Genomic DNA, 22,328 nt, shown 5'->3' on the forward strand with positions numbered 1-22,328 from the left:
GTACTATACCCACCTATACCCACCTTCTATACCCACCTAAAGGGGGCCGGCCAAGCTAGCTTGGGAATCAAGCTAGGGCCGGCCTAAGCTTGGTTTATGGGTGGCCGACCCTAGCTTGAACCCAAGCTAGAGAGGACCGGCCATAATAAAATTAAAAAGAATTTTAATTTTAATTTTTATTATGTGGAAGATATAATTTATTAAAGAGAATTAAAATAAAAATATCTCTCTTAAAAGGATCTACAAAAGATTAAAGAAAGAGATTAGATCTCTTTTCTTATTTGTAGATTGGAAAGATATTTTATTTTCTCTTTGAAAATTATTCATATGTTAAAAAATTAAAATTATAGAAATTTCTTTTTATCAACCATGAAGGGATTTTTGAAGAGAAATTTTATTTCCGGAAACAAATTAGGAAGTTTTAATTTGTTGATTGAAACTTGTCTAATTTTTTCTCTCTATGATGTGGCCGACCATTATAAGTTTAATTGGGAAATTTTATTTTATTTTTCTCAATTAAATCATGTCAAGGAAATTAAGGAAATTTTATTGTAATTAAATTTCCTAATTTACCAAGGCTAAAGAATATAAAAGAGGGGGTTGGGGTGCCTTCATTAGTTACAACCTCTATTATTTTTCTCCCTCTCTTATTCCTTGGTGTGGCCGGCCAACCTCTCTTCCCCTCTTCTTCTTTGTGGTGGCCGAACCTTTCTCTTGGCTTGGAGCTCTTGTGGTGGCCGGATACTACTTGGAGAAGAAGAAGAAGAAGGAGAGAAAGCTTGCATCCCTTGGAGCTTGGTTGGTGTTTTTTTTTCTTCCTTGGTGAAGCTTTCTTGTTTTGGCCGAACCTAGTTAGGAGGAGAAGAAGGTGTTTGGTGGTTTCTCATCTCGGAAGATCGTTGCCCACACAACGTCCGAGGTTAGAAGAGGAATACGGTAGAAGATCAAGAGGTCTTTCTAAAAGGTATAACTAGTAATTTTTCTTTCCTCATCATACTAGTTATTTTTGGAAATAATACCAAATACAAGAGGCTTACGATTCTAGGATTTCGAATATGTTTTTCGATGGAGTGTTCTTTTGTTTTTTCTTTTCCTTGTGATTTGATTGTTCCTTTCGGTTAACCTAAAGTTATTTTAGAAAATTAAATATTAGCTTTCCATAAAAGGTTTTGTCTAGTCGGTGGTGGTTGCTCCCATATCCAAGAAGGTCATGTGCCTCGCCACGTCAGTACTGGGAACCAATTATGGAAATTAATATTGAATGGAATTAATAACTTAAGGTGACTTGGGTCGAACGTGTTAAGTTCCGCAGGAGATCCAAGTCAAAACCTAAAAGAACAAATAGATTAAGTTTTGGATCAAACGTGTTAAGTTCCGCAGGCGATCCAAAATTTAATTTAAAAGAACACATGGTAGCTAGGAAAAGGTTCAGATCTTTGTACAAAATTTTTGTACAGTGGAACCTCTAGGTTTTCCGAGTAGCAACCAACACAAGGTTAAGGACAAGAAGAAATTAACCAAAGACAATGTATCTAAGGTTAAGAAGGTAAGTTTTGTAGGCCAAGTGTCACCCGAGGTGCACCGAAGTGGCCTAGCCATAGTGGATGAGTCACCAAGGGAGGTGACTAAGGTTAAGATTCCTAAGGTTAGGAAGAGCCTTTGGGACCCATGGTAGATGGGTTATCAAATGTGCCAAGTGATTAGGAGACAGACTTAAGCCTCTAACCTAGTGGGTTGGCACAATTGGGATATGTTTCGTGCATGGAAATATGAATTGGGTTCATATTGCATGAAAATTAATTTTTGATGTATATATGTCATATAAACTAATGCTAGGGATGCATTATGGTTTAGTATGGGCAGATACATCAAGAGGAAGCCAAAACTAGGACATTAGGTCAAGGTTCAATTGAACCATTTAGCTAGTTTTGAATTTTGTGTCAATCTTGAGATCTGTGATAAATATATTTTTATATATATTTTTCCCAAGTAGACATGGATAAAATAGACCTCTCCACAAAATTTGAGATTTTTTTGGAGGTCTGTGGAATTTTTGGCACATTTCTGAAAGTGGGTAAAAAAGTCTTATTTTTGCCCAAAAAGAGTACCAGTCGACTGGTACAGTTACCAGTCGACTGGTAACAGTAATTTTCAGCACAGAGGACCTCTGTAAGCTCATTTTGACGAGGCCAGTCGACTGCTGGTTTTACCAGTCGACTGGTAACACTGTTCATGAGCACAGAATGTCTCTGTAAGCTCATTTTGACGATGACAGTCGACTGGTACTTATAGCAGTCGACTGATACGGTCTGAAAATGTTTTTCAACATTAGAAAATGATCAAAAGAGTGATGAACATGTATATAATCTTATGGGGGATTAATACATGATGTTTATGGTCATTAATGGTCAAAGAGTCCAATAATTGGGATATTATTGGAGCTCTTTTTGATGTATGGCAAAGGGGGAGAAATTTAGGTTTAAGTGGGAAACCTATATACCTTTGCAAGAAATCCTAGCTCAAGGGGGAGCTTAGGTGAAGGGGGAGTGATTGCTCATTTATTAGCAAAGAGAGAGAAGTTTACCTTTGCAAGAAATCCTAGCTCAAGGGGGAGCTTAGGTGAAGGGGGAGCCTAGGATTAGGTTCCATGATTTATGCATGTGTAGATTGTATATTTATTTGCATTATTATTGCTATATTGTTTCCCTAACTTAAACGGGTTGCCAAACATCAAAAAGGGAGAGATTGTTGGAGCAATCTGGGTACCCTAGGTTTTGATGTTTGGGCAAAGGTTTAATTTAGGTTTATTGTTGTATTTGATATGCATTGTGAGTGTGCAGGATACAGGTACAACAAGGAAAGTCCAAGGGTGAGTCTAGGCGGTGTAAGTCCAAGCATGTAGTCTTGGCAACGTAAGTCCAAGTGTGATCTTGGCAAAGGAGGAAAGTCCAAGGATGAGTCTTGGCGGTGTAAGTCGAAGCATGTAGTCTTAGCAACGTAAGTCCAAGTGTGACTTGGCAATGGATGAAGTTCCGGAGGCGCGACCTCTTGGCAAAGGAAGACCCGACAACAATGACAAGGCCGATGGAAGCTCCAGAAGGCAAGACGTGAAGGATGGGGAGGCATCCGAGGGATGCAAGGCTGATGGAGGAGGCTAGAAGGCTAGGTCTAGGTTGGTCGGGCGAGAACGAGTGCTGAGTGAATGTACTCGGGGTAAAATCCCAAAATGAGGGTTTACTGTAGTGTTACTGTAGCAGTACTGCAGCGTTACTGTAGCAGTACTGTAGCAGTCGATTGGTGGTTTCATCAGTCGACTGGTGCAGTCGACTGGTAGCGAATAGAGGGTTGGTATTAAGCCGTTGGGCTGCTACGGTCAAATTTTCACGAAAGGCAGTCGACTGGTAGGCGGGGTTTTCTAACCCGTGGCCTATATAACCAAACATTGGAAGCTTGGTTGAAGTTGATGAAATTAGTGGTGGTTAACCCTAATTAAGTCTCCTAGTGCCCAAGTGATCTAGCGTGCTTGTACAAGGTTGTGGCGAGGTTTCTCCACCCACAAGGAGCTACACGAGCTAACCGAAGGTTTTCCGGGGAGTCATCCATCGACAGATCGAGATCGTCCACCTTACGGACAGCCGTGGAGTAGGAGCTTCATCTCCGAACCACGTTAAACGAACGTGTAGCTTGGTTTGCATTTCTTTTCTTTGTCTTGCTTTTAGTTTAGCTTGTTTGTTTTTGTTTGTATTCCACTGCGCAAGCTAACAATAGTGTAGGAAGTAATCGATTTGGGTGAGACGCTATTCACCCCCTCTAGCGGACGTCAAGGTCCCAACAATTAGGAGATCGATAAGAATATAGAGAAACTTGTTTCATATCATTTCGAGCTCTTTAGGTACATATATTGAATTTCGGACACATTTATTTTTGTTTTTAATTTTTGTGCCAATCTACGATGAATCTATGGATTTATCGCCGATTTGCGATGAATCTAGGGTTTTGTTATAGCATTGGTTGCATTATGTCTCATGCTTCTACGACGAACTTTGTTTTTATTGCAGAGTTTGCAAATATTGCAATAAATTTTAAATTTTGATGTTGATTGGTAACGAAATTTGTGATAAAATATTTTTGTTGCTGTTTTGATTGGCAACAAATGTTGTATTTGTTGGTAAGTAAAGATCAATATTAAGTTATTGATGCTTTATAGTAAATTCAATATGAGAGATGTGCTATAAAGAAAGAGAATTCCCCTCACTATTCGGTGTTTTGTCTGACACATTGGTCGACTCATGTACAACATTAGGGATATGCTAAAACTTCATAGCTCAATTTTAAGATATAAATATACCAAAAGTATTTATTTTTAAATATTAATTTTTTATGAATATTTTAGATACATTTTGATGCTCACGCGAGCCTTTCTTCTATACACAAAGCATCGCGCACATAATCTTATCTCAAATGAATAAATAGATATTCATACTTTAATTTCTATTCAAATTCCTGTATGTCAAGGATCTATTCTTTTAATTTATTTTCATGTGTATGTAGAGTATGTGAGACTACCTTAACAATACTGTTTATGTGATTTAGGACGACCAATAATATGATTCTTTAAATTTAGAAGGATCCTAACTTTTAACTCATAATCCGAATCAGATTTTATTAGTGGTCACGTATATAGAATTTAAAGATTTACTTTTATTATAGTGGAACTCGTAACCGTTAAATTTCGGGCCTAAAAAGTAATATTTAGGTCCTTGTCAAAGTCTTCAAAATCTTTTTTACTATTTTTAATCATTTTTATTTTTTATTATATTTAGGTTAATTTTGATATTTATGGATTAGGTTTGTCTATATTAGTGTCATATTTTAATAATTTAGATTTCTGCTTTCTTTATAATATAGGAAATGAGTTTCATATATTGATATTTTTTTCCTTTGTTCATCTAAGATTTAAAATTTATATAAATACTATTTAGTTGTATGAGCATTTATTCCTCAAATATATATTAACAATGTTCTTTTTTAGCCAATGGCAGAGTTTTCTCGTTATTTTCTTCATGTTTTCTTCTCCTAAATTCTCCCTTCTCATCTATCCGTAGGATAATCACTATCCTTATTGATAGTATTATGGCATTATAAGCACATTCAATTAAATTTTAAAAGAAATAATTAAGATTATTCAATTCAATTTCTAAATTAAAACAGTTGTTTGAAATAGTTGTTTAAATTATATTACTTGATAGATGATCTTAGAAAAGAGAGAACATGTATTAGAAAATATTAAATATAATAATTAATTTTGAATTCTATAGTTAATTTTATCTATTACAAACAACAAATCAACTTCTTTGTACTTATCAAATTAAACATATCCAATTACATATTTAATATCAGCAACAATAATTAAAGTTTTTTATATACCAATTTTTTTTAAAAAAGTCATTTACTAAATATTTTTTAAAATTTTAAATAAGCATTACCTACTCGATATAGATGGCGACGAGGAACACTTAGTTATAATATTATTTGACGAATGTTGTAACTACTTAAATCTAGTGATATTTTGCATCTAAAATATTTAGGGAGTCAATAAATTAAATTAAATTTACGAAAATCATAATATAAACAATTTAATATGCTTACGTGCTTTAAAAAATTATCATCGTATATTTAATATTGTAAATATATTTTATTGGAGCAAATGGTAATAATATTCATCTAAGACTCTTTAGCATCGTCAATCACACCCATGTTTAGTGCCAAAAATGGATAATCAACCTTTCAACAAGAAAAAATTATTTTTCTTTTCATAATCTTTGATTATATATTACCAATCTAGAGTCTTAGAAAGATAAAAATGAATCAGAAAAATATAGGACAAATTTCTTATATCATTGGTTATATCATGGAGCGGCGAATTTTTGGGCCGAGTTGGATTTGAACCAGCGTAAACATATCGCCAACGAATTTACAATCTCCAACTAGATATAGACAAACAAATTACAAAGAATATTTTATCCTATTATAATGATCCTTTGTATAGAAAATAGACATCTAATAAGATATTTTTTATCAGTTGAGGATTGACCTTAAAATTCATTAGAATTGATGCGGATGTAGGTGGGACTTAGGTGGAATTAAGGAGATGGAAGAGGGCATTCTCGTCATTGGGCAGGTTAGGGCTTTAAGAGGAAGCATTGTTCACCAGTGAAAGAGGTCCGTTTCTAGGTTTGGTCTGCTGCCGCCAAAGAACCTGCTTCCTCTTTCCTAGCTGGCATCGACGCCGATCGCCGACCACTCCTCTCTTCTCCCACCTTTCCTCCAACCTACTGTTGAAAATGAGTGAATGGAGAAGAGAGTGAAGAAGAAAGAAGCTCCATTCTGAAGAAGATTTTAGTCCCATATTGGAAGTTTCAAGGCTTGATGGTTGGTTTATATTGTTTCACAAGCATGTGTGTTGTGAACAAATAAATGAGTGGAAGCTTGCTCTTGTGTGTGGATGCATAGGGAGGGTGCAAATCTAGGGCCCGGATTACACTGAACCAAGTTTGCTTGTGTGCGAGCACGACCTATGCACACCCAAATAAATTAATCGACATTTTGCCACTTGGATTATTCTTTTTTCATTAACGCTTAAATAAGAAACGCATATTAATATAATGCATATGACGTTTCTTTAGCAAATGGAAAAGTAACCTCATGCAAGGCATCCTATAAAAGGCCTTGAGCATGAGAGGAAAAGAAATAAGGAAAAGAAAGATTAAATAATCTTTCCATCCACCTTCTTTTCCCTCTTCTTCTTCTCTGTCGTTTCTTTCTTCCACTCGACAGAACCCTGGTGATAGCATTCGGGTATTTCTCAGTTCGCCGCAACCATCAGTGCTAGGTGGAGATTGCGGTTTCACCGTTGTATCCTGGGAAACAGACGACCCGAGTAAGCCTCGAAGCACAGCCGGAGGTGGACGAATCTGTTTCAAGGAAACTGCGTCATTCGCAGGCCTCGGTCAGCCTCTTCGCCTGTTCGGCTTGTCTCGCTGTTCGCTCGACCGGCCATTCTGCCTACCCGACCTCGCTGCTCGGTCGGCCCCTTCGTTCGCCCAGTCAGCATCTTCGCTCGCTCGGTCGTCCGCCCTCGGTACACTCGGTTGGTCTCACTACTCGCACGATCAGCCTGTTTTGTTGCTCGCCCGGTCGACCACCTGCTCGGCCCGGTCTACCTTCAGTCCACGCGGACTTTGCTGCTTTGACACTCTGCTCACTTAACCACTCCGTGGTCAGAAAACCAGCCCCTGCTGGCAGCCTGAGATTATCAGCTCAGGTCATTTTAACAGATAAGTGAATTTAAATTCAGTATATTTAAATTCAGCTAATACCCCGTAAAATCTCCGGCTACAGATTGATTGTATCCAACACCTACACCTCAGCGCCACCAACAGGAGGAGAAGCCGCCGCCGCCGAGCACAGTGGGTGCTTGGGTTCTCCACCACCGCCGACCACAGGGGGGCTCGTTCATGCTTGTTTTCGCCGCCAAGGGTTTTCTCCCTCTCACACTCTCCGCCGGTGTCGATGAAGCCGCCGGTGCTCCCCTCCTCCTCCCTTCTGCTCCCCTTTCTCGCTGCCACTTTTCTTCTAGCATGTCATGCCACCGCTGGCCATTTTGCCTAGCTCTTCGACGATCGTCGGGCATGACGCCGATCGTACCAGCACTGGTCAATGCGCGCGACCTGGTCGCCTGCCTCGTCACCGCCGACCTCTGCCTCGGCTTCATCGGCTATGATCTCCAGCTAGCTCTCGCTGAGCTTGCCCTCTCCGTCATCATCTTCTTAGGGATTCTCCTCGGCTTTCCCTCTCCGCCACCTCCTCCTCTCGCCGACGCTGAAGTCACTGAGGAAGATCGCCGCTGCCTCCGGTGGGCGCCATTGCCAGCAGCCGCCGTTGCCTCCTCTCATGGTCGTCGCCGCCGCTTACAGCAGCTACTGCCGAGTCCAGCGGCCGCCGCCGAGTCCAGCGGCCGCCGCTGGGTCCACCGGCCAATGTTGCCCCCCGATGTCACATCTAGCGACAGCCACCATCCACCCCCCGACCGCTTTCGGGCGAGGAGCTAGCCCTTGAGCCATCATGGATTTGACCTTTGGGCTACTGTCTTTGCACTATCTTTATGACTTGTGTCTAGCCCTGTGTGTTGTGTTTCGGCCACCGAGCCGCTGTATTTTATATTGCTATTATGATTGTAGATTATAGCATTATCCGACCTGCGTGTCGCGCCCCGGCCTGCGAGTCGCTGTGGTATCCCAGATTAGGAGCCGTCGCTATATTTCGACCAACTTGCCGCTTCCTGGATCCATGCTGCACCGGAGTCCATGTCATCACCCCTAGAGTCGGCTCTTCAGCTGCCTCATGTTCGTCCACTCTTCAGGGCCGAGACGACTCGAGCCGCATCGCGACCAGCTCACCGACCCATCCGAGGACGCCCCCCTCCCCCCCGGGGCCAGGGTACGTCATTGTACTTATCTTGCATTTAGTTAGTTGTTCTACTATTATTCGATCACTCATATATCCGTGGGATCTTCCTCGAGCATCGGAGTATTAGAGACTGGGGAGTCCCGATCGCTGGCTGCAGGTAGCATTGACCGGAGGGCTTCGGATGACTTGGTCAGCGCAGAAGATAGCTCACCACCTGGGTCAGGGAGATACAGTCAACATTCCAGACGCGTCATCTCGATATCCCCATCTTCCCAAATTTCCGACAGGATCAAGAATAATCATGCATACAGATATCGACTTTTATTATGTTAATCGGTCATTTTCATTATGTTAATTTTTTTCTTGTGGCTAATGGTATTTTATGAATATAATATTTTTATGTTCAGACTATCTTAAGGAGGAGATATATCATAATAATCACTGCATGCAGAAGGTTCTAATAAAAAACAAGTGATCACATAAATATTTGAATGATTAACTTGTTTGCTCCTTCATGACAAAACAATAACTTAAATAATTGATTAATTAAATATCTCTTACACATTCTCTTAAAAAAAAAAAACTAACACATGCATCCCGACAATTATTAACAAATGGTTCTAATATTATAAATTCTTAAAAAGACATTCATGAAAAAGGAACCAACTTAAATAATTAATTAAATAGCTCTCCCACATGTGTCATACTAATGATTAACAAATGATTATGATATCATATGCATAGAAAAAACATTTTAAAAAATATTTCATTAATTAAAATTAGGGCTCCAAAGGACTTCATTCCTATAGAAGGAATAACCCATTTAATGTTTATTTATCATAATAAAGAAAGTGCTTATTTTCATCTCGAACATCCCTCACAGTTTATCTGTAGATTATATAAAGATAAATAAATTACATGATCGAATTTTTTTTTCCAAGGACTCGATGAGAAATAGATCTCTATTTCATTATAGTAAATTTATAATCTTATAATTAACTGGACACCGTATAAATTATTTAATATTTATTTATGTGAATATGGATCAATGCATGCAATATACCCATAGCTATCGATCATTTTTATTTTGCCGTTTTCATTATAAATGTATCATTAATTCAATCCGGCCAGTTTATTATGCCATTTGCTGTGTCCAATCCGTCTATGAAATATAATATTTTTTAATATATATAGTTCTTGCACCAGCTTTAAAAAATTATAAAGCAATTAATTAATTAAATAGCTCTTGCACCAGCTTTAAAAAATTTTCCACGTGCATTAGGTAAGCTTATAAATAGCAAGAGAAAGCTATGCATCAGCCACAAACCTCTTGATCAGTTGATCTTCCTAAGTTTCTAATTAAGATGGAGAAGCAATCAACCACCCCGGTTACTAGCAATGAAGATATAGTAATTCGTAAAATATCAAAATATCATCCGAGTATTTGGGGCGATTATTTCATCCACCGCACTACTACTGCTCTCACAGAGGTATTTTATTATCTTCTCTCCACATTTAATTTATTCATTATTTCTCACTCAAAATTTTTCATTAATAAACACCTATTCATAAAATATATAATCGTCTTAAAGGAAATTGAAAAGCATTGAATTATTTGTTTTAGTTATTTAAAGGTAATATATATAGTTGTTGAATTTCATGTTTCATGTTTCATGATGTAGGTGTCGGTTAGAGCGGAAGAGCTAAAGGAGCAAATAAAGAACTTGTTTCGAGAAACCAGTGACATATTGCAAATTATGAATTTGATTGATGCAATTCAGTTGCTCGGATTGGATTATCACTTTGAGAAAGAAATAGATGCGGCGCTGAGTTTAATTTCTAAGCATGATGCTAAGAACTATGAACTTTATGAAACTTCTCTATGGTTTCGATTACTTAGGCAACATGGTTTCTATGTGCCTCCAGGTAGTTAACAATATAAATAAACAAAAATTATTACACTATATGTATATATATATATATATATATATATTATCCTAATACAAGCTCAAGAAAAAAAACTAATCAAATAGTTTGGTCTATATTACAATGTACTATTTGATTTGTTGTGAGATAATTATTAGTATTTTCCCACTATTGTAGATGTTTTTAACAAGTTCAAGGATGAGGAAGGAAACTTCATGTCAACCTTGAATGAAGATGTGAAGGGATTATTAAGCTTATACAATGCAGCTTACCTTAGGATTCACGGGGAATATATACTTGATGAAGCCATATTGTTTACAAAGAATAGACTTGCATCATTGTTGGACGAACTTAAACAACCTTTAGTGATATTGGTGTCTCTTTTCCTTGAAACACCACTATGTCGGAGAAATAAACGACTCTTGGCAAGAAAATATATCTCTATTTATCAAGAGGAGGAAAGGCGAAATGAAGCAGTATTAGAGTTTGCAAAGTTGGATTTTAATATGCTACAATCTATTCACCAAGAGGAACTAAAGAAAATTTCAAGGTAAGTATATTGAAGCTTCTTTTATGAAGAAATATTAGAGTACCAAAGAAGTTGAATAAATGATTTTAAACTCACATATTATAATAATTCACATGATTTCTTTGTCTAAATAAATGTTTTATTGTAGTTTAAATTAATTACCTTATCTTTCTTTTGTTTTTACATATTTGAAGATGGTGGAATGATCTAGCTCTTGCTAAATCACTAAACTTTGCCCGTGATCGAATTGTGGAATGTTATTATTGGATACATAATGTGCACTTTGAGTCTCACTATTCTCGTGCAAGATTAATTTGTACCAAGGTTATTTCATTGGTGTCACTTATGGATGACATATATGATAATTATAGCACATTACAAGAAAGTCAACTATTAACGGAGGCAATTCAAAGGTACCTATTGCAACCATTATTTTGCTAATTTTTGTTTTTCTTAATATTGCAATTAGTTGAGTAGTCTACATAGCTGATAAAACATCATAATTAAACTAAATTCAACTCAAAATAAACAAAAAATTGAAAGTTATAAAATGATAAATTACTGATCTAATTATAAAAGAATAATTAAAAACATAAGAAAAGGAAAAAAAATTATGAGCTAAATATTGTAAGTTATTATAACAAATAGCAAAATGCATTTTTGATATTCCTTTAAAATAAAAAACAATGAAGACTACTTCTGATTAAAAAAACACATTAACACCTACTTTATTTCTCAATTAAAGGAGATATGAACATATCTTCTGACTTGTCAAAACAACTTTAAAATACCTGTAAGTCAACTAATATTTTGATCATTATCTAAAGATTAGATATCAACAACAAACATGTAACAATATAACATCAAATAAGTATGTAGTTATTATTTCTAATTTATTTCAAAATAATTTTGATATTCTTTATAAAGCTTTAAGATATCATGACAATATAGTTAGTCAATTATGCATGTTAAGTTTGCTCATTTCAGGTGGGAACCTCAAGCCATTGATGAAGTACCAGAATACTTAAAGGATTTCTATCTCAAGTTACTAAGGACTTTCAAGGAATTTGAAAATGAACTAGAAAGTGATGAGAAATACCGCGTATCATTTCTTCAAGATGAGGTATATTTAAGGACATCGTAAAAATGATTAATGTCTCTTTTTAACTTGTCAAATATAAACTAATTAAGTTTATCGTTTCCTTTTATGTAGATAAAAGCTTTATCAAGGTCTTACTTCATAGAAGCCAAATGGGGCATTGAAAAATATGTGCCCACACTAGAGGAACATCTAAGTAACTCACTAGTCACCACTGGATATCGTTTGCTTATATGTGCCTCTTATGTAGGCATGGATCAGGTGGCATCAAAGGAGGTATTTGAGTGGGTTGCCAGCTTCCCCAAAATCATCAAAGCCAGCTCTATGATTTGTAGACTCATGGATGATGTAACTTCACATGAGGTGATTATTTCAAACAATTAATTTATTTGGTAGATATTCAAAAATATATTTTCTTTTTCTTAAAATTTCTTTTGGAATTTTGCAGCTTGAGCAACAAAGAGAACATGCAGCTTCAACTGTAGAATGTTATATGAAAGAGTTTGCCACAGATGAAAAAGAGGCTTACAAGAATCTTATGGAGATGGTGGAGGATGCATGGAAGGATCACAACAAAGAATGCCTCAATCCAACACAAGTACCTCGACTTTTAATTGAAAAAATAGTAAACTTTTCAAGAGTAATAGAAGAATTTTACAAGTACACTGACACATACACCGATTCCAAAACTACAATGAAAGATAATGTCAATATGTTGTTGGTTGAATCTGTTCTTATTTAAGAGTGTCATGTAAGAGGAAGAATAGGGAGAGAGGAAGGAATAAGATGAGAATAATAAAATCTATTGTTCATTGATATTTGTCCTAAGGACAATACAATATATAATGTTCAAAAGTACTTGGTCAAATAACTAATTAATAAATAACAGAATTATTCTAAGAATAATTCTGAGAATAATTATAACAGAATTATTAGAATAATCCAAATACTAATATGATTTGATTTGGTAATTTGATCCGGTTAATTTGGATAATTCTGTTATATCTCTTTTACCCCCCCGACAAACTCAGCGGGAGATCTCTGACGTTGAGTTTGCTTGCTAACTTGTTGAAACGTTGTCTGCATAGTGACTTAGTAAAGATGTCAGCGATTTGATCTTCAGCAGAAATATAAGAGACGGATAACTGCTGAGTTGCCACACGTTCACGAACAAAATGAAAATCAATTTCCACATGTTTTGTATGAGCATGAAAGATTGGATTTGCTGTAAGATATGTTGCTCCAATATTGTCGCACCAAATTTTTGGTGCAATATTTGATGCAAGATGAAGTTTAGAGAGAAGTGATTGAAGCCAAATAATTTCTGACGTTGTATTTGCTATAGCTTTATATTCTGCCTCAGTGCTTGAACGAGATACCGTAGGTTGCTTTTTCGAATTCCATGAGATAAGATTTCGTCCAAGAAATATTGCATATCCACTAGTAGAGCGTCTATCTTCAGGAGAACTGGCCCAATCCGAATCACTATATGCATGTAAATCTCGAGATGATTGGCGATATAAAAGAAGACCATGTAGAATAGTGCCTTTGAGATAGCGAAGTATTCTTTTTATATTATCCCAATTTTGTTCGATTGGAGCATGCATGAATTGACAAGCACGATTTACTATAAAAGTAATATCAGGACGTGTGATAGTGACATATTGTAAGGCCCCAACAATACTTCGATAAATTTGTGGATCAGATAGAGCAGGAGAGGATGAAGTTGGAGAGTTGTTTATAGCAATTGGCGTAGAGACCGGACGTGCTCCATCCATTTTGGCTTTTTGAAGAAGTCCAGTAATGTATTTACTCTGAGAGAGAAGATAGCCATCCTCATGTGGAATAAGCTCAATACCAAGAAAAAAATGAGCAATACCCAAATCTCTAGTAGGAAATTCTTGATTGAGAAGACTTAATAAAGTTGTGATACCCTTGTGATCATTGCCGGTTATCAGAATGTCATCCACAGAAATAAGAAAAAATATCATATTTTCATCATTATATTTGTGAAATAGAGACGAGTCAGTCTTTGATCCAGAAAATCCTTGAGCTTGTAACCAATTAGATAGTCGATGAAACCATGCACGAGGAGCTTGTCGAAGACCATATAAGGATTTCTTGAGTTGGCAAACATGAGATGGAAATTGTGGATGAATGAAACCAGGTGGTTGCTCCATAAATATAGTTTCCTCAAGATGACCATGGAGAAATGCATTTGAAATATCCAATTGTCGTACAAGCCAATTAGAACTAACAGCTATTGATAATAATAGTATGACAGATGTAATTTTGATGACTGGGCTGAAAGTGTCATTAAAGTCAATACCTGGCTGTTGACTAAATCCTTTAGCTATAAGTCGAGCTTTGTATCTTTCAAGAGAACCATCAGCTCGATGCTTAAGACGGAATACCCATTTAGAGCCCACAACATTCATTGAGGGAGTGTGCGGAACTAGAGTCCATGTTCCATTGCGAAGAAGTGCATCAAATTCTATAGCCATTGCACTACGCCAGTTTGGATCCTTGTTTGCTTGTGTAAAACAGGTTGGTTCAATAGATTTGGAAGAAACCACTAGAGCTCGTGGAAGGGGATATCGAGTTGCATTTGGTGGGCAACGCTCATAAATATCACTAATGGGAAGCATGCGATGAGGAGCATTATCATCTGAATCACTTGTTAATGACGACGAGGAAGTAGGCTGACATGGTGATGTAGATAACGGACTTGCATTATCCGAGGAACCAAAGAGCATATTATCTTCGATCGGCGAGACTTCTAAGATTGGAGCAGCAACCGGAGGTGATTCTGATGGTATAGGAGAGTTATTAGAGAGCTCCGGAGCAGGACCTAGAATTCCATCACTTCTGATAATATTAGGTGGCATTAAGAAGGTGCCACTTGTATCTGGAGGAGAGATTGAAGAAGCTACCGAAAAAGGGAATAAAGACTCATCAAAAGTAACATGTCGTGAAATATAAATTCGTCCTGTTGTTATATGCAAGCAACGATAACCATGGTGCAAATTGCTATAACCAAGAAAAACACATTGTAGTGAACGAGAGTCAAGTTTGTGCTTAGAATAGGGGCGTAACCATGGATAACATGCGCAACCAAAAATTCAAAGGAAAGTGTAATCAGGGGTTTGATTATCAGAGCCATCTCTCTCTCTCTCTCTCTTTTTTTTATCTTCCCTCAATTTCTTGAGGCGGAGATCGTATAAACGGCGAATTTTAAATTTTTCCCTCAAGCCTCTTATTTTCTCCTACGTGTTTTAATTTTCTTATTCTTCTCTATTTTTCAGAATAAACGAAAAATACTTATTTTCTTCCGCTGCCAACCCCTTTGCTTCTCTTTCCTCTTCCTTAATCTCTATTTTTTTTCCACTACCACCGGACAAGTTATTTTTTACTTTAGATGTCAAATACTCGACGACATCAAAGAGGACAAAAGCAAAGTCAAGACCGATGTCAAACTTGTCACATCGTTGGTCATACTGGAAATATATGCCCTAAAAGACTTGATTGGTCTAGGGTAAAATGTCAAATTTGTCTTGGAATTGGACATTTTGGTATTCAATGTCCTAGTCCATTTGATTCAAATTTCATTGGTGGTCCTACAGCCTCAAGACAACCATCTATTTCACAAGTATATCCTAAAGTTCTTTCGTCTGTGCCTACTTGTGGTAAAAACCCAGAGTTCTCATGCATCTACTGATTGGTATATTGACACTGGAGCAACTCATCATGTCACATCAGATTGTAATATCCTTACAAACGTAATGTCATATTATGGCTCTGATACCATGTAAGAGGAAGAATAGGGAGAGAGGAAGGAAAAAGATGAGAATAATAAAATCTATTGTTCATTGATATTTGTCCTAAGGACAATACAATATATAATGTTCAAAAGTACTTGGTCAAATAACTAATTAATAAATAACAGAATTATTCTAAGAATAATTCTGAGAATAATTATAATAGAATTATTAGAATAATCCAAATACTAATATGATTTGATTTGGTAATTTGATCCGGTTAATTTAGATAATTCTGTTATATCTCTTTTATGTCACACCCTACAAATCCTAGCTAGTGACGATAATCAGAGGCCAGATCAATCACAATTTAAGGTCGTTTAATCTACATTTGAATAAAGTGAAAATCGAGTTTGGATGATTTATAGTATGTTATTGAAGTACTGGAATGCCTTAAGTATAAGGCGTATATTGTAACACGCATGTAACATTGTAGTAAATAAAATAATTAAGTGCTTGATTATCATAGTCTATAATCATTTTATTTTATTGTCAATCTAAAAATCAAGATTATTCAGTGATAACAATGGTTGTAGATTCGACTTAGATATATGAGATAAAGGGACCGGACTGTACGCTAACTATAATCGACTGGTTCTTGTAGGCACTATTCAATGATATCTAGGGAATCATAGGAGGGTATTGCTAGACTCTCTTACCATGATTCGTTGGGTATTAATCAGAGTTAATTATGACATCTTATAATTAAAGAGTAATCATATGATGGGACTATTAAGGGCATCCTTGAATAAAGGACGAGTATCATCTTGAATCTAAAAGCATTGTAAACCCACGACTAGATGTATCTCTGAATCATTGAGGGTCATATAAGTATTGATTTCTCTATTTTTGGTTGAGAAAGTCAAATTCAAGTAATTGAATTTAGCGAATAAAGTTTGATATGATCAAACAGTGTATTGATAAATAAAGTTTGATATAATCAATGCTAGAGTAATTTCCAATCAATAGAAACAAGGAAAGTGGAAGACTTCTACATAAAATCTATAAATTAGATTTATATTATTGTAATAGCGAGCAAGTGTGTGTTGGTGCAGCTGGGCCGGCAAGAGGGGAGGGGTGAATTGCCTGCAAATAAAACAAAACCCTCCTCGTTCTTTCAATTCAAGAATGACAACAATAATAAAATAAAATAGAAATAAAATAGTAAGAGAAAAGACCCAGACTTTTGACTTGGTTACAACCTAGGTGATTGCTAATCCAAGGCGGTTGGAAAGTGCACTAAGAAAGTCTCCTTCTCTCAAGGCGGAGAAGCCTTTTACACACTAGAAGCTCAAACAGTTGCAAGGAAGTTGATATACAGTTAATTGAATATTTTCCTAGCTTCAAGGACCTTTATATAACTCCTAGAAAACTTATCTCGAGCCTTGAGGGTGCCTCCAACAAGGTTGAGGGCGTCTCTAGCCGAGATGAGTGGATAAAACTTTATCCGCGCGGAAACGGTTGAGTTGACCCAGTTGAGGGCGCCCTCAACAATATTGAGGGCGCCTTCAATGTTAAGGGCGCCTTCAACACTGTTGAGGGCGGCTTCAATGTTGAGGGTGTGAGCAAATAATCCGGATAAATTCAAATAAGTTGGACATGATAAGTTTTAACGTTTCGTTTAATATTTTTGATAACTTAGCCTTTCCTATTTTATAGCTTACGTGGCATTATTTCTATGGTTTAAGTGATGTAAGATCTTATCACTTGTGGTGTATATATACAACACAAATGTGAATGGAAACAGCAACACAGCAAGATTAATTTTTCCCAAGTTACTACGTTCCTTTTGTTTTGTTTTTTTATCTTCTTTATTGTTTTTGTGTGTATTGTCGGGGTGCTGCTCATAGATTCTGAACCAACAATTGGTATCAGAGCCTTGGTAGTATAAGACACCCAATAATCTACAATTCCACAAAAATGTCTGGCATCCCACAAGTTGCTGCAAAGGAGAACGGCGGAGTGCCATTTCCCTATCCGATGCTAAGCCCACACAATTACACTGTGTGGGCAATCAAGACAGAGGCGATTCTTGATGCCCAGGGAGTCTGGGAGGCGGTGGAGCCAGCGGAAGGAGCCCAGGTGGATGCAAAGAAGGATAAAAAGGCACGTGCATATATCCTGCAGTGTGTCCCCGAAGACATCCTTCTCCAGATCGCAACAAAGAAGACGGCGAAGGAAGTCTGGGACAGCCTCAAGACGAGGTACCTTGGTAGTGATCGGGTAAAGAAGGCACGTGTACAAACATTGAAGAGTGAGTTTGACGCTCTCCGGATGAAAGAGACCGAAACGATTGATGAGTTTGCTAGCAAACTCAGCGCCCTAAGCAGCAAGTTCTCCACCCTTGGTGCCACGCTTGAAGTTTCCTCGTTGGTAAAAAAATTGCTCGATTCTGTCCCTGATAAATTCTTTCCTATTGTTGTTGGTATTGAGCAATTCTACGACCTTGAGTCTATACCATTTGAGGAGGCTATAGGGCGACTAAAGGCGTACGAAGAACGAACGCTACGACTACGCAGCAACACCAACGGCACTGAAGGTGAGCTCCTATTAACTCATGCCGAATGGCAAATGCGACAGAAGGGGAGCAACGTGGACACCTCGTCAGGAGGAAAGGGGCGTGGGTTCAGCAGCCCCAGTCGTGGCAACTGGCGTGGGCGTGGCCGAGGGCGCGGTCGTGGTCGTGGTACACAGCGCCAAGATAGTGCAGGAGGGACTAGCGGCAACAACAGTGGCACTCGTGATAAGAGACACATAAAATGCTTCAATTGTGAGAAAATGGGGCATTATGCGTCTGAATGCTACAGCAAGCGTCGTGGAGATGAGGCTCACCTCACTTGCGCCACCGATGAAGAGCCAGCACTAATGATGACCATGTTCCACGAAGAATCTCAGCGGCAGGATACCATTCTGCTCAGTGAAGAGAGATTGCTACCGGAGGTGTACCGGGGCGTCAAGAAAGGTGAAGACAAAGACGTTTGGTACCTTGACAATGGTGCCAGCAATCACATGACTGGACATCGCGAGAAGTTTCAAGAACTAGATGAAACTATCACCGGGAGGGTGAGGTTTGGCGATGGATCAACCATTGAGATCATGGGCAGGGGGACGACTGTGTTCGAATGCAAGAACGGCGATCAGAAGACCCTCCACGAGGTATACTACATTCCGAAACTTTGTAGTAATATCATAAGCCTTGGTCAGTTGACAGAAGCTGGGAACGAGGTGCACATGGAAGGAGATACCATGAAGGTGATTGATAGGAGCGGGAAGCTCTTGATGCTGGTAAAGCGAACGCAAAATCGCTTGTACAAGATAACCTTGAAGACATTCAAGCAAGTCTGCCTCCAAGCAAGTCTAGAAGACCCCACCTGGTTATGGCATGCAAGGCTCGGACATGTAAACTTTCATGACTTGAAGCTGTTGGGGGAGAAGAAATTGGTGGTTGGTGTGCCACTATTGCCCCAGACGAACAAGCTTTGCGAGGTGTGTGTGATCTCCAAACATGTAAGATCGTCATTCCCGCACCAAGCAAACCTTAGAGCGACGAAGCCGTTGGAACTTCTCCATGCTGATATCTGCGGGCCAATTTCACCAAGTACACTTGCTGGTAACAAGTATTTCTTTTTGATTGTTGATGATTGCACAAGGTGGATGTGGGTATTTGTCTTGACAGCAAAGAAAGATGCATTCCAAGCATTCAAGAAGTTCAAGTCCGTGACGGAGAACACGACTGAGTACAAGATCAAGACACTTCGGACAGACCGTGGCGGTGAGTTTCTATCCACGGAGTTCACTCGATTCTGTGAAAATGAAGGAATTGAGAGGCACCTTTCGGCTCCCTACACACCCCAACAGAATGGCGTTGTGGAGCGTCGTAACCGCACAGTGATGGCTATGGCAAGATCTCTCCTCAAGGGTACACATATGCCGGCAAGGTTCTGGGGAGAGGCGGTTAGGCATGCTGTCTATCTGCTAAACCGTCTCCCAACTAAAGCGCTAGGAGAACGTACTCCATTTGAAGCTTGGATGGGGAGAAAGCCACATCTTGCCCACTTGAAGGTGTTTGGTTGTATTGCCTATGCAAAAAATACAACCCCTCACCTTAAGAAACTTGACGACAGAAGCTCACCTATGGTATACTTAGGAGTCGAAGAAGGCTGCAAAGCTCATCGTCTATTTGATCCAAGGCATAACAAGCTACAAGTAAGTAGAGATGTAATATTTCAAGAAAATAGTGAATGGACATGGAACGCAGGTGCTGATAAAGAAGACTTACCTGAGTTTGTGGTGGTGAATGCATTCAACACCGACGAGGTGATTGTTACTGCAGACATTGAGGCAGCGGCGGAAGATGTCACACCATCATCAAGTCTATCTACCCCATCTTCGACAAGAGCATCAAGTCCGTCTACACCATCATCGAGCACCCAAGCAACTACCTCACCCGAGTCTCATGAAGGGCCAGTCCGTTATAGGTCCATTGCCGATATCTATGCCAACACTGAGGAAATAGTTGGTATTGATGAAGAGGAGAATGAGGTAATGCTGATGATGTCAGAAGAGCCGACCTGTTACCAAGAAGCTGCAACCGAGGCTTGCTGGTACGAAGCAATGGAGGAAGAACTGAAGACTATTGAGATGAACAAGACCTGGACCCTAACTGAGCTCCCATTAGGCCACAAACCTATCGGCCTAAAATGGGTGTTCAAACTGAAGAAAGATTCAGCTGGAAAAGTGATCAAGCATAAAGCAAGATTAGTTGCTAAAGGCTATGTGCAAAAACAAGGCATCGACTTTGAAGAAGTATTCGCACCTGTCGCTAGACTTGATACTATTCGAGTCATTCTTGCACTTGCAGCAAATCAAGGCTGGGAGGTACACCATCTAGACGTGAAGTCGGCATTTCTGAACGGAGAGCTGGAAGAAGAAATATATGTCACTCAACCAGAAGGGTTTGAAATACAAAATCAGAAACACAAGGTGTACAAGTTATCCAAGGCCCTCTATGGACTGCGGCAGGCTCCACGAGCTTGGAACATGCGGCTGAACAGGAGTCTGAAAGAGCTCGGCTTCAAAAAATGCAATCAAGAACATGCAGTATATACAAGAGGTAAAAGAGAAGCTAGTATACTTGTTGGAGTGTATGTTGACGATCTCATCGTGACAGGAAGGAGCACAGAAGGAATAAACAAGTTCAAACAACAAATGATGACAGAATTTGAGATGAGTGATTTGGGTCTTCTCTCCTACTACTTAGGAATTGAAGTGGAACAACAGAAGAGCCGAATTTTACTTAGACAATCAGCCTATGCCAAGAAAATTCTATCTCAATTCCAGATGGCAGACTGTAATGCCACAAAGCAGCCGATGGAACCCAAGACACAACTGCATAAAGACCTGGAAGGGACTCCAATTGATGCCACGGAGTACAGGTGCGTCATTGGCTGTCTAAGATATCTGTTACACACACGGCCAGACCTATCATATTCTGTCGGCATGGCGAGCAGATACATGGAAAAGCCTACAAGCATGCATCATAAGGTGGTCAAACAGATCCTCAAGTATTTAAAAGGTACAATCTATTTTGGACTTGCTTACACAAAGGGACCCCAGGAAATTAGTATATTCGGCTACTCGGACAGCGATTTAGCCGGCGATCTCGACGGGAGGAAAAGCACAAGTGGAATGGCTTTCTATTTTAATGAAAGTCTAGTGTCCTGGAACTCACAGAAGCAGAAGACAGTGGCGCTTTCATCTTGTGAGGCAGAATTCATGGCAGCCACAACTGCAGCCTGTCAAGCTTTGTGGTTAAGAAGCCTTGTCAGTGAATTAACCAGTGAAGAGCCAAAACCGGTGACTTTGTTTGTTGACAACAGATCTGCTATAGCTCTCATGAAGAATCCTGTCTTCCATGGTCGAAGCAAGCATATAGATACAAAGTTTCATTTTATCAGAGAATGCATTGAGAAGGGACAGATTGTGGTGGAGTTCGTTAATACCGGAGAACAGCGAGCCGATGCGTTAACTAAAGCATTGCCAGGAGTGAAGTTAGCTGCCATGCGACAACTACTCGGCGTCCGTGATTTACAATCATGTCCGGATTAGGGGGAGTAATGTGAGCAAATAATCCGGATAAATTCAAATAAGTTGGACATGATAAGTTTTAACGTTTCGTTTAATATTTTTGATAACTTAGCCTTTCCTATTTTATAGCTTACGTGGCATTATTTCTATGGTTTAAGTGATGTAAGATCTTATCACTTGTGGTGTATATATACAACACAAATGTGAATGGAAACAGCAACACAGCAAGATTAATTTTTCCCAAGTTACTACGTTCCTTTTGTTTTGTTTTTTTATCTTCTTTATTGTTTTTGTGTGTATTGTCGGGGTGCTGCTCATAGATTCTGAACCAACAGAGGGCGCCCTCAACACTGTTGAGGGCGACTTCAATGTTGAGGGCGCCTCCAATGGCTTCTTCAGC

General features: G+C 38.6%; 1 protein-coding gene across 1 annotated transcript; it reads left to right on the forward strand.

The window, feature by feature from the left end:
* Nucleotides 1–9,812: 9,812 nt before the first annotated feature.
* Nucleotides 9,813–12,930, forward strand: LOC121993999 (alpha-humulene synthase-like). The gene is made up of 7 exons (XM_042548204.1): nucleotides 9,813–9,959; nucleotides 10,152–10,395; nucleotides 10,573–10,945; nucleotides 11,119–11,337; nucleotides 11,912–12,047; nucleotides 12,138–12,386; nucleotides 12,472–12,930. Exons 1-7 carry the CDS (start codon nucleotides 9,834–9,836, stop codon nucleotides 12,763–12,765), a joined length of 1,641 nt encoding a protein of 546 aa, XP_042404138.1. The 5' UTR covers nucleotides 9,813–9,833; the 3' UTR covers nucleotides 12,766–12,930.
* The last annotated feature ends 9,398 nt before the right edge of the window (nucleotides 12,931–22,328 follow it).

This window comes from Zingiber officinale, chromosome 6A (genome assembly GCF_018446385.1).
Source record: "Zingiber officinale cultivar Zhangliang chromosome 6A, Zo_v1.1, whole genome shotgun sequence".
NCBI lineage: Eukaryota > Viridiplantae > Streptophyta > Magnoliopsida > Zingiberales > Zingiberaceae > Zingiber > Zingiber officinale.